This window comes from Scardinius erythrophthalmus, assembly GCF_964197995.2.
Source record: "Scardinius erythrophthalmus genome assembly, chromosome: 17".
Taxonomy (NCBI): domain Eukaryota; kingdom Metazoa; phylum Chordata; class Actinopteri; order Cypriniformes; family Leuciscidae; genus Scardinius; species Scardinius erythrophthalmus.
The window spans coordinates 9,186,224-9,199,991 of record NC_138237.1 but is presented as its reverse complement, the minus strand read 5'-3'; the positions used below and the strand labels follow the sequence as shown (position 1 = coordinate 9,199,991).

General features: G+C 36.8%; 1 protein-coding gene across 2 annotated transcripts in view; it reads right to left on the bottom strand.

Moving 5' to 3' along the window:
• Positions 1 to 892: 892 nt before the first annotated feature.
• Positions 893 to 13,768, bottom strand: part of olfm1b (olfactomedin 1b) — a 32,503-nt gene continuing 19,627 nt past the window's right edge. For both annotated transcript variants that reach the window (XM_081391888.1, XM_081391887.1), the window contains exons 5-6: positions 11,721 to 11,827; positions 893 to 2,377 (exon numbers count right to left, since the gene is read on the bottom strand). In XM_081391888.1, the coding sequence (XP_081248014.1) occupies positions 1,703 to 2,377; positions 11,721 to 11,827 (782 nt within the window). In that variant the 3' untranslated portion in view covers positions 893 to 1,702. The remainder of the gene's footprint in view (positions 2,378 to 11,720; positions 11,828 to 13,768) is intronic.

Here is a 13,768-nt window from a genome sequence, read left to right as displayed (position 1 = left end):
CCATCAGGAATTGATTGCATTGGGAAAATTACTAAAATTATGGATATGCTCAAATGGTCATACAATCAACTTGATGTTTACGTCATTTCAACTTAAATTACATTAAACTGACTTGAAAAAAAATTGAAAATTGCTTAACTTATTTTGATGAGTTAAAGCAATGTAAAAGCATATGTTGTCATAACTTGTTTTACAGTGTAGCAGAGTTTGTTGCTGAATACAGACTTTAGCCATTAAAATGTTATAAGTAACTGAAATAAGCACAAATATGACGGCATGTCAAAACATCCCCAGGGCCCAAACCCCCCTAGACCCCTTTCAGGTTAAGAAAGTGTGATATGAAAGTAAAGAGGGTGAATTTTGAATTCATGTTGACTTTGATAGCACGCTTTGGTCTGTTCTCAGGTGCTACATACATGTAGGCCGTTAAAAAATATCATGATATGGTCCACATCGAGAGAACTTAATCGCAGAGAAGTTCAAGTAAAATCTCACGAGAGTCCTTTAAACGACAACAGAGCTTTCAACAGTCAGCGCCTTCAGCCAATCACTTTTTTTTTCTGGAATATCTAAAGAAATGAGCTCTGCAAAGCACACAAGTTGGACTTATGATATTGCACAGACTGGTTGCCGACCGAGTTAGTTTTCCGAGTGAAGCACCATCGGTTTTCCCGCACACACTCAGTTTATGAGGAAAGGGTTGGGTATTCCATGTGGGCTACTAGTCCGTAACTAAATCCCAATGCTCTCCGTATTTCAGTGTGCAGAAAAACATGGACAAATGTCTTTTTAGTGCTACTGGAAAACATCTGACTGGACACTGTCCTAAAAGGAAAAGTTTTTTTGTAAAAAAAGAAAGGCGTGGCTTTATTTCATTTTTTTTTTTTTTTTTGGCATCTGTTCATCATTTTGTGTTTTATTTTCAATTCACATGTGTATTGTTCTTTAAATGGTTCAGTTTTCATTCAGCATGGCATTTTTTCACTGCAAAAAATATTTCCTACTTGGTATTTTTGTCTTGTCTTGTGTTCAAATATCTAAACATTCTTACGTCAAGATACTTTTACTTAAGATGCAAAATGACACAAGATAAGAAGTCTTGTTTTCTGACAAAATGATCAAAATGAAGTGAGTTTATGCTTAAAACAAGAGCAAAAATCTTCCAGTGAGGTCAGAAAAATAAAAACTTGTGTGCATTAATTTTCATTAATGTGCATTTTTAGTGTTTGCTCAATTGGACTAAGTCTCCTAAAACATTCCCTGTCGGATATTAACTTGACATGCAGCAGATGTTTTTGAGTCAGAAAGTACATGAATCTAATGTTTTTTCGATGTTCCTCTGGGTTATGAATATTTTGACTTAAATTTGAACAAAATTTAACTTAATTCAAAGGGAAAACAAGTTTTTTTGTTTTTTTTTACCCCATTGGCAGATATTTTCAGTGAAAACTTTAAAAAAAAATCAGAAAACACTTTATCTTCCAGTGTCATTTTGAATCTCGATTAAATGTATCTTGATTTAAGAGTGTATAGATATTTACACTGCAAAACAAGACAAAAATACTGATACATGTTTTTTTTCTTCTTTTTTCTTTTCTTTTTTTTGCAGTGTTGTAACAATCTGTTGAAGAACATTCAAAAAGGATTGTCTTGGGTTCAGTTTTCTGTTCCTTTCAGATTCTCCAAACTAAATCCTCCATGGTTACAGCTGCTCCGAGCGGATGACATGGAAAAGAGTAACGTTGTACAGGACCTGATGTCCGTTATTCCAGGCGTATAGCGCTCGATCTCGTGGGTTGTAGTCCAGCATGGAGATGTGCGAGTACTTGTTCTGCAGAACAATATCGATGTACTCGTACGTTGAGGAGTTGGTGTGGTAGGCGTAGTAGACTTTGGTCCCTCCTGAGTAGCCGTTGGTCACGTACAGCGTCCCGCAAATCATAAAGGACTCCCCGGCACTGCGCCTTGGGTGATTGGTTGTCCAGGACTGGATGATGTGCAGGGTCAGGGGGTGGAGCTTGCTGATGACGATGTTCCCCGCGTTCTGATTGGTGGCGTACACGGCCCAGAGCCCGCCCTCGTCCACCATGAGGTCGATGTCGGAGTGTCCTCCCCAGGCGTAATGGTAGGTGTTGCTGTAGCCTGCGTTGTCCAGACGCTGAGACCTACTAATGGTGGAGGTCTTGAAGTCAAACTTGATGATCATGTTACTCTGGAACTTGTTAAAATAGATGGAACCGTTGTAGACCACCTGACCCGTCCCGGACCAAGGGTGCGGGAGCCGGTGTGACGTGAAGTTATCCGACGTCATGAAGTCGGCCATAGATTTGTACTCCCGCACGAAGCGGTTGTTGTGGTAACCGTCCATGTACCACACCTGAACAGAAGTGAGAGAGTAAGTGATTAATTTATATAAATGACGTACAATACGAGCAGTTGAGTTAATGAGACACATCCCTGATAGAACAAGTATGCTGACCAGATGTGCATTAATTTTCATCTGGAAGATGTCATTTTTAGCATTTGTTCATCTGGACTAAGTCTCCTAAAACATTCCCTGTCGGATGTTAGCACAACATGCAGCAGATGTTTATGAGTCAGAATGTATGTGGATCTAATGTTTTTACGATGTTCCTCTGGGTTGTGAATCATTCTGAACTGAATTTGAATTAAATATGAGATAGTAAACAGGAACTACGGATCTGAATGCCTATCAAGACACACTTTGAATGTTGGCTTGACAAAGTCTTGTTTGAAAGTGTTGTTGCTTAAAAAGCCTTTAAAGGGTTAGTTCACCCAAAAATGAAAATTCCGTCAGTAATTATTCACACTCATGTTGTTCCAACCCCGTAAGACTTTCGTTCATCTTCGGAACACAAATTAAGATATTTTTGATGAAATCTGAGAGCTGGATCACTCCTCCTATAGGCTTCTCTGTAATTGAAACTTGCCGGCCCAGAAAGTTAGTAAAGACATCGTTAAAATAGTCCAAGTGACTCCAGTGGCTCAACCATAAGTTTATCAAGCGACAAGAATACTTTTTTACGGACGGACGGATGGACCGATAGATAGATAGATAGATAGATAGATAGATAGATAGATAGATAGATAGATAGATAGATAGATAGATAGATAGATAGATAGATAGATAGATAGATAGATAGATAGATAGATAGATAGATAGATAGATCTAGCACAGGTAACAAAGGGGTAGACTAGTTAGTCGTCTGATAGTTAGTCATCTTTCTCTTACTGGGAGTCATAAACATCCTTATATTGCCTGATGTTGTCCAGCCAATCAATATACATGTAAATGTATCTTCACCTAGCATTAGTAATACACAGTTGCAAAGCTTGGTCTAACAGAGTATAAAATGGTCAAAATTTTGGCTTGACATTCACAGAATCAAAATTCAAGTATAGTTTAAACTACAGTCTATTTACTCAAAGTGGGTCAAGTTGTTCTTCATTTTGTCTGTGCTTGCATTGGATTTTTTTGTTCTGGCATAATTCGCCAGCACATCAGGACGTGTTCAGCGAGGTCTTAATTAAATTCCAGACCGAAGGTGTCCATTCTGGCTTTGGCAGACCGCAGGCGGTGAAAATTGACAGCCAGGAAGTTGCTGTGTGCCAGGCATTACGAACCCTATGGGGATAATTCCAGATCATTCCGGATAAAAGCCGACTCTCCGTGGAGAATTCCCAGCATGGCTGGGGCTTCTGTCTCTCGGTGAGCGAATAGAAAGGGAGCAGTCACGCTTATGGAATATTCCAGAGCCCCGTGGCCCAGCGGGATGTCTGTATGCTCTCTATAGGAGGCACGAGGCAGTCAACAACATCTACTGTATAAATCAACATACACACTCTCTTCTGCATGTTGGAACATACTGCAAAACCCTTCTTTTGAAATCCGGCATCAGTTGTTTACCGTATTACTGCATTAGGAACATTTGAGTAGATTTTATTGTTTTAACAACATTTTTCACAATATAAACTGTTCCAAAGCTTTACAAAGAACATACTCTCTGTTAGCGAGTCCTGGGCAGAAGTGGCGATTATAAACCCCCAAGATAGACATAAGAGTGCAAAGAAGTGCCAAGAATCAGCTGAGGACGTTCATCCTTTGTCTAAAACCAAAATAACACCATAAAACATATTTTTTTTACAGGTATAAAATGCTCTGCCAGCTCTGAACTAGAATCAGAGGTCTCTTTTCCGCTCCGAGCCCAACAGAACTTGTAAACAGATTTTTGGGCTATAGGTTCTGCGCAGTTTTCCATGTAAAACTTTAGGTTTGGATGTAGTTGGCAATGGGTGAGCAACACAATGGGCCCTATTATAACGATCTGAAACGCAAGTGTCAAAGCGCAAAGCGCAAGTAACTTTGTGGGCGCAAATCTAAAATGGGTTGGTCTGAAGTAGCTTCATTATTCATAGGTGTGGTTTGGGCATAACGTGAAATAAACCAATCAGAGCGTCATCTCACATTCCCTTTAAGATCAGGCGCGCTTGTTCTAAAGCGGATTCCTAGTATAATGGCGGATTTGCCAGGGGCGCGCCAGGAGCGGTTCACAGCCAAGGAGAGCAGCGCTCTCGTCAGGGAGGTTGGGGATGGAGAAACCCACCCAAATTAACTTCGGTTAAAAAGGCGTATGATAATTTGGGTAAATGTGTAAGCTAGATGTATGCTTTTATAATAAATTGTCTATCTATCTATCTATCTATCTATCTATCTATCTATCTATCTATCTATCTATCTATCTATCTATCTATCTATCTATCTATCTATCTATCTATCTATCTATCTATCTATCTATCTATCTATCTATCTATCTATCTATCTATCTATCTATCTATCTATCTATCTATCTATCTATCTATCTATCTATCTATCTATCTATCTATCTATCTATCTATCTATCTATCTATCTATCTATCTATCTATCTATCTATCTATCTATCTATCTATCTATCTATCTATCTATCTATCTATCTATCTATCTATCTATCTATCTATCTATCTATCTATCTATCTATCTATCTATCTATCTATCTATCTATCTATCTATCTATCTATCTATCTATCTATCTATCTATCTATCTATCTATCTATCTATCTATCTATCTATCTATCTATCTATCTATCTATCTATCTATCTATCTATCTATCTATCTATCTATCTATCTATCTATCTATCTATCTATCTATCTATCTATCTATCTATCTATCTATCTATCTATCTATCTATCTATCTATCTATCTATCTATCTATCTATCTATCTATCTATCTATCTATCTATCTATCTATCTATCTATCTATCTATCTATCTATCTATCTATCTATCTATCTATCTATCTATCTATCTATCTATCTATCTATCTATCTATCTATCTATCTATCTATCTATCTATCTATCTATCTATCTATCTATCTATCTATCTATCTATCTATCTATCTATCTATCTATCTATCTATCTATCTATCTATCTATCTATCTATCTATCTATCTATCTATCTATCTATCTATCTATCTATCTATCTATCTATCTATCTATCTATCTATCTATCTATCTATCTATCTATCTATCTATCTATCTATCTATCTATCTATCTATCTATCTATCTATCTATCTATCTATCTATCTATCTATCTATCTATCTATCTATCTATCTATCTATCTATCTATCTATCTATCTATCTATCTATCTATCTATCTATCTATCTATCTATCTATCTATCTATCTATCTATCTATCTATCTATCTATCTATCTATCTATCTATCTATCTATCTATCTATCTATCTATCTATCTATCTATCTATCTATCTATCTATCTATCTATCTATCTATCTATCTATCTATCTATCTATCTATCTATCTATCTATCTATCTATCTATCTATCTATCTATCTATCTATCTATCTATCTATCTATCTATCTATCTATCTATCTATCTATCTATCTATCTATCTATCTATCTATCTATCTATCTATCTATCTATCTATCTATCTATCTATCTATCTATCTATCTATCTATCTATCTATCTATCTATCTATCTATCTATCTATCTATCTATCTATCTATCTATCTATCTATCTATCTATCTATCTATCTATCTATCTATCTATCTATCTATCTATCTATCTATCTATCTATCTATCTATCTATCTATCTATCTATCTATCTATCTATCTATCTATCTATCTATCTATCTATCTATCTATCTATCTATCTATCTATCTATCTATCTATCTATCTATCTATCTATCTATCTATCTATCTATCTATCTATCTATCTATCTATCTATCTATCTATCTATCTATCTATCTATCTATCGATCGTAATAATGTAGGATTTGCAAAAATGAAAACTGCTGCTTCTGTGTAGATGAGAGAATCAAAGTGCGCGTTGTGCACACGCTACATTGATTATGGCCAAGCATGCGCCCTTAAAATAGCATATGAATAACATGCGCAACGCGCCACTGACTTTAAACTATTTTTTCCTGGTTAGTGGCGCAATTGTTTTCTAAACCTGCAAAATAGCATGAAGGAACGTTTGCGCCGGAACACGCCTCCTCTTTGCGCTGAACCGCCCCGGGGAGCGCAAGTTCATTCCCTAGTTTAGCGACGTCAGTCGGTGTACAAAGTCAATTGCGCTGGGTGCAAGATAGGGCCCAAGGAATATTATCAGTTATTTCTGTTCATCAATTCAGTCAGGTTTTCTGTATTTATATGTGCTGCTATATAAATAAATTTACTAACTCACTTACTCAATTTTTTTCAAAACATGTTTTCAGGACATGTTTGTGCATGGCCATAGACTCCCATTCTAAAGCGGTCATGGGCAATTCTAAAATAGTCAAAAAGTCGAGACAGGAACCATTGTCAAAATTTCTCTGTCCACCACTCTTGTTCATCCAAAACAAACTACACAATAGACTCAAAGTGTTAAATACCGGAATTATCCTTTAAGAGCTGCACAGATACACATGTGTCTTCTTTCTCAACTGTTTGTTCACTTAAGACATAACCGACTGTGTTACGAGGATATACGAAGTGCAAAAAGAAGAAAGCAATGTTTCTTTCTTGTGCTTGAATGGTTTAAAATCACATATTAAAATCCTTTTCTGTGCGCGCACTTTGGATGAGTGTGCAGTTCTTGCTCTTGAATGCACACAAAAGAATCGATAAGAATTTTATAACAAGTAACCGATTCCTGACCTGACCTGATTTTCACAGAATCAATATTCGATTCCCAACCCTATTAGAGATGCACTGATACTAAATTTCTCCGCCGATACCGATAGCCAATGATTCAGGATGATACCGATTATTGTCTGATATATCAGTGCATCTCTAAAATATTTATATACATTTAATGTTAATAAAAATAAACATTTGGATTTGTAAAACATGGTAAATAATCCTCTCTGATAGTAATAGTGTATTTGCAGAGTAAATGTTAGTATTGCTGAACATGTGATGCCAGGACACTTTTTGTGGATTTGTAAAGCTTCTAGTGGCATTGCTTCTATATAAATCAGCTTTTGGGTATCGAGCCACAGAATACCTTTATGGTCAAAAGCTGGAGATGTCAAATAGTAACATGGAGTGCAGCATTAAAATTGGACTGTACTGGTCGGCCACAGGGTGTTTGTTCGGGCTTTAACTCAGTGCTCATGCAGACATTGAATTCTGATCCATCTCTGCTTGATATCTCTGACAGCAACACAGTGCTGTGCCAAAGCTTTTTATCTTTGAAGAGTCAAAAAACTGCTCTGAGATATTGCTTATTGTTCACTCCCACACACACACACACGGTTCTCTCTCTACACGCTCTGTCTGTCTCACACATACAGCCTACGGTCTCATCAATCTTTGAGAACAAGAGCCTCCAACCCAAAAGTGTGAGAAAAACAGAACAAGAGGGGGGAGGGAGGGAGCACTAAAACCGGGTCTGTGGGTGTGAAGGAAGGTTATATACTCACTAGCCTGATTTATAATTGCGTTTATGGGTTTCGGAGGAACTAGCTTGTGCAAAGCATCACTTTAATGGCATTTTGGGTTTGTAATTGTGTATTCTTGGGTGAATACGTGTTGTTTCTAAATCAAAGATCTGGTATGAGCTTTTGCAATGAGCTATTTTTTTATTTGCTTATGTAGTTTTATATTAGACTATTTGTTATTCTTTTGTGTTTTCCAGTCTGCTGTACCATTATAATTCTTTGCAAAATGCCAGGCAGTATCAGATGTGTTTTCCTTCCACAATTGGCACTATTAAAGCACTACTTTATGAGAACTAAACTATAATGTGAATACAGTCACAGCTAAAGGTTGCTGCATGACACAGGAACTCTTTATATGAAATTGGATGTATAAGTTTGTCCAGCTTTACTGTCCTGCATACATACATTATACTTGCTTTGGGTAATATCTACTATATAACAAATCTCAAATGAATGATTGCTTGTAAATGTAAACTATCGCTAACTATAACTACACCAGCTCTAATCTGCTAAATGCAACTATAAGACATTAAGATATTATAAACATTAACCACAGTTTTCTTTAAAGCTGCTTTGAAACAATATGTATTTTCTGAAAAGCACTACACAAATAAATTTGACTTGGCTATATTCATAATATAAAATGGCCTTTGAGAATAAAGTTGAAAAGTTGAATAACAAATAGTCATTAAATTGTTATTATATAAAGCAAATTCATTTAAGTACAGTACTTTCTGGAACCAGTTTTTTATTCAGGTGATATTGGATATTTATATGTACTCCTTTCCCCTGTTTTAACATTTAGATTACTGTTGTTAATCTTTTAAAAACAATAATAATTTTCACAAAAAAAAACACAATCTTTTGCGAGTCTCAAAGTGAATAAAAATGTTCATGCTGTAGATTTATTGCCCAAATGCACTGGTAGCATATTTCAAATAAATATTTATTTGTTTGTGTTTTGTTTTTAATGCATTTATACAAAATAGTAATACATTTCATTGTCGGCTATATAGCAATAATGGTAAATTGAAATTCTGGCGCATGAAGATGTAGACATGTAAACTATGAGATTTTTCCACATCATAGATGTAATTCTATTCATTTTTTTAGTTGCTTGTTTTAGCATGAACTCTGTATTCACCATTCAGCTATCCAGATTTTGTTTCAATGGCCAAATAAAAGAGAGGCTGCTCACTGCAGAGCCAATGGGTGGAGCTTGAAGGTCTAGCCGCACCCTAACCCTACTAAAACCCTATCCCTGAACATAGTTAGGTCAAGCCCCGCCCATTACATCCAGAGAGGGAGAGCTCGATATCATTTGGCTCCACTTGAAACAAAAGAGATGCTTGTGAAACTAATGACTAGTGATTTTGAACTTCTCATCGAGAACTGGCAAAGCTATTTGCTGAGAAACTTCTTATAAACGCACCAGTTAAAGCATATGCAGCATATAGCTCTGGGATGCCAACTGCTAATTGCCAATTTGTCATTTAGCCCACACTTTAATGTAAAACCGCTTGCAGGATATTTATTACAGGAACAGTCTCTTGCAACCTGGGGTTACGTTTCTGGCCACGGGAGCTCATTTAACATTTGTAACCGGCCCAGATCCTTAAACACAATGCCTTGTAACCCGATAGCTAAACAGGTAACAAATGATAGCACACTTCTGCAAGGCCAATCGAAGGCTTGCATGAGCCACACAACATCACCAAACACGATTTTCACACTTTCACAAATGCCTGAGAAACGATTCGGCTTGGAATCGGCACACAGGCAATCATCAGGAACATCTCAGGCTCATTTCCAGCTGCCCTCATTCCTCCAGCACAGTCTGCTGTGTTTTAACCTCCACCCGTTATCAGAAGCCCCCCTGCGCCCTCCATTACGAGCCCCGCCGGAGCACTTCATGTCTGGATGAGTGGGAAATTATTTGGCCTCGCTTATCTTCCCCTTGTGCCGCTGTGAGTGTCAGTGACCTGGCTTCAACTCCACAGATATCCGACTATTAAATGAATGCTTGGTATGAACTGGTTCTTTTTTTATTCTTTCGTTCCCATATATATAATTTTACTATATACAGTAAAAGTTTTCAGTTTTGTCTTTATTCAAATATATTGTTAGATTTAGATTTAATTCGTTGAAGCTGAATTCGAATGAAAGACTTTTTAGTGATCCTGATGATGGACTAAATATTTAGATGAAGTATTTTCTGCAAATGCATAAGGGTGAAGAATTTCATTTCATTTAACTTCTTTCTGTGCACACGGAAATAGGACGCGAGTTTTTCCTCAAGCGGTGTGTATTTGCATTTGTGTATGACGGCTCGGCCTTGAGGTTTGTTTTTTTGTGTTTTTTCTTGATGGTTCTAAAGCAACATGGTTATAAAGCGTTTGCCTACAGCTGCAGCTCGTGGGTTTTTACTGCAGGCATTAACCAGATATCCTCCACCATCTGCATTCTAAAGCATATCAGAAACGAATCCTGTATGTCCTATAGAAGGAAGTTACACTTGTATTCATTACCAAATACTGAGAAATGCAAAATATACATGCAAATGTTTGTTCAACTTTTCCCATAGGAAAATTAGACATTTAAGTGCTACCTGTATATAGCCTCTTTATTTCTTTATAGTCATTTTATGAAAAAAGGTTGAACAATTCGCAACAGAACCAAACTCAACTGATTTTGTATCCTCAATATATCCTGAGTAAGGAAAAAAAAGCCCCAAAGAATTCCATTAGGGGAAAAGTTTAGAAAAAGACTCAAATATAGCCTATTCATTCTTTTTCTTACGTGAATAGGGTAAAAAATTCAACCTTTGTCCTTTAGATATCACCATGAAATTGGTTATATACTGTATCATCAAGATTCAACAAGACATTTTCACCTGGCTATACCTAATGTTTAGACCTGTTGTGGTATTTATGCAAATTAGCACGAACGTAATTAGATTATGCACCGTCTGTCCATGTTAACAAACAATTAAAAAAAATTGTAATACATTTTTTGTTTGTCTTGATGTAAGTAATCAACTCAGTCATTTTCATGGTGATATCTAAAGGTTACATTTTTTACCCTATTCACATAAGAAAAAGACTATAGAATAAAACTATAAAAAGAATAGGCGTATGAATAGGCTATATTTGGGTCTTTTAGAAATTCTCCCCTTATTGGATTCTTCTGGGCTTTTTTTCCTTACTCAGGACATATTGAGGATACAAAATCAGTTGAGCTTGCTTCTGTTGCAATTTGTTCAAGGTTGACCCCCATTTTGGCTTAAAATGTCTGGACTGTATTATACACTCAGCCACTTTATTGGTTACACCGGCTCAATCGCTCGTTAACACAAATATGTAATCAGCCAATCACATGGCAGCAACTCAATGCATTTAGGCATGTAGACATGATGAAGATGATCTGCTGAAGTTCAAACTGAGCATCAGAATGGGAATGACTTTAAACGTGGCATGGTTGTTGGTGACAGACGGGCTGGTCTGAGTATTTCAGAAACTGATGATCTACTGGGATTTCTAGAGTCCTAGAGTTTACAGAGAATGATCCGAAAAAGAGAAAATATCCAGTGAGCGGCAGTTCTGTGTGTGAAAATGCCTTGTTGATGTGGCTGGTTCAGCTGATAGAAAGGCAACGGTAACTCAATACATGTAAAATTGTATATGTAGCCATAATCGTTTTTACTCACCCTAGTGTCTCCTTCAGGAGCGAGGGGGTCCGTCATCCAGGATCCGAACCGAGACCCGGATGTTTTAATAGTGTTTGCATCACTAATGCCGGTCAGCTTACCACAAGCTGCAATACACACAACACACATGTTTAATTGCACGCATACACTCACGCTCACACACACTTTCTAACCAGAAGCCTACAGTCACACACATGTTTAATGAGTTTAGTGATGTTATGATGAGTCTGATACAGTCATAATTACTGTGGTAATCTTATATCTTGAAGTGAAGGTTCTGGTTAAATTACTTTAATTGAGTCACACTGAGCTTCATTATGATTTTTCACGGCGAAGAGTGAGAGAAACATTCGCTTGTGTTTCTCTACCTCTCTTTCACCTCAGTGTTTTATTTCTCTAAGTCAACATGAAATGGCAATCCAAACCCATATAAATCTGTGTGAAAGATTATAAAGACAAACTTGCTTTAGAATGACTTACAACGTTTAGTTGCTCACAATAAGATCGGTGTATTAAGAAAGCTAATAGACTTTTTTGCTGTTCATGTTGACATCAATACACAAAGTGGTTGAGCTAGTGAATGTATACCTTCATAGATAATTTATGAATACATGTTTTTTGTTTCTGTGATAGAGAGAGAATAATGTACAGGTAAAACGTAAGATAAATGTCAAACATTATGGTGTCTGACATCCTGTGTTGTTGATAGTGCAGTGTATTAATCATGGTGTATTTTCCTGCTCAGCCTCTCCCATTCAACGCACACACACATGCTTGAGATTAACACACTGAGCTGTAATCTGTTGTCTAGAGGGACACACAGGCCTACATTATTACGCTACTATCTTTAGAATAAAGCCCTGATTCACTCCAACTGCAGAATCGTCTTACGCAATCTTCTTAAACAATGTGCATGATTTTTGATTCATGTTTGTCAAATAGAAAACACATGCATTTCACATGTGAGCACATGTGAGAGTGTTTTATAAATTCATGTGTTTTTGATTAATCTCATGGGATTGCATCAAAATGGAATTTGAGGATTTATATTTGAACAAGTGAAATCAGAAGTGAACTAGATTTATACATTCCTGATGTAAATGTTAGTGATTGCGTTCACTTAAAGGAACACTCCACCGTTTTTTGAAATAGGGCTTATTCACCTTCTTTCCTACATTTAGATTGGTGGGCAAATGCATTTTTGTCTCAGTGCATGCATTGTTTTAGTTTGACAGGGTCGGCGCTAGCTTACCTTAGCATAATGAATGGAATCCTTTGTTGCCAGCTAGCATGTCCTGAGTAAAAGTAATATAAAAAAAACCCCCACCTAATTACTTCTTGTGGCCTGTGTATTCACAACGAATACAAATAGCGATGCAGATTAACACTAGGTGATTTCCTAGGCAGATATTGACTTGGGACTATATTAGGGAGAGGCACAGACGAAGCACTGCTACTTGGGCGCAGAGATATCATGCCCAAGTAGCAGTGCTTCGCCTGTGCTTCCACCTAATATAGTCCTTAATATATAAGTCAATATCTGCCTAGGAAATCGCCTAGTGTTAACCTGCATCGCTATTTGTACTCATTGTGAATACGCAGGCCACAAGAAGTAATTAGGTGTTTTTTTTTTATATCACTTTTACTCAGGACATGCTAGCTGGCAACAAAGGATTCCATTCATTATGCTAAGCTAAGCTAGCGCCGACCCTGTCAAACTAAAACAATGCATGCACTGAGACAAAAATGCATTTGCCCACCTATCTAAATGTAGGAAAGAAGGTGAATAAGCCCTATTTCAAAAAACGGTGGAGTGTTCCTTTAAAGTAACAGTAATGCATCTTCTCCTCAACCGAATTCAAGTTCGTTCATGTCACGTGTAGGATGAAATTTTACATGGGAAAATGTGAAATTTCTTTGGTTTCCCTGTAAAGGTTTTATATTCATCAGAAGCGATACACATGGATGAAGCTCAAGTGTGCGTGAAACAGAGAAATAAATCAGAGTTGTTTTAAAGCCATATTGATCATACAGTGAAACTGGCCCAG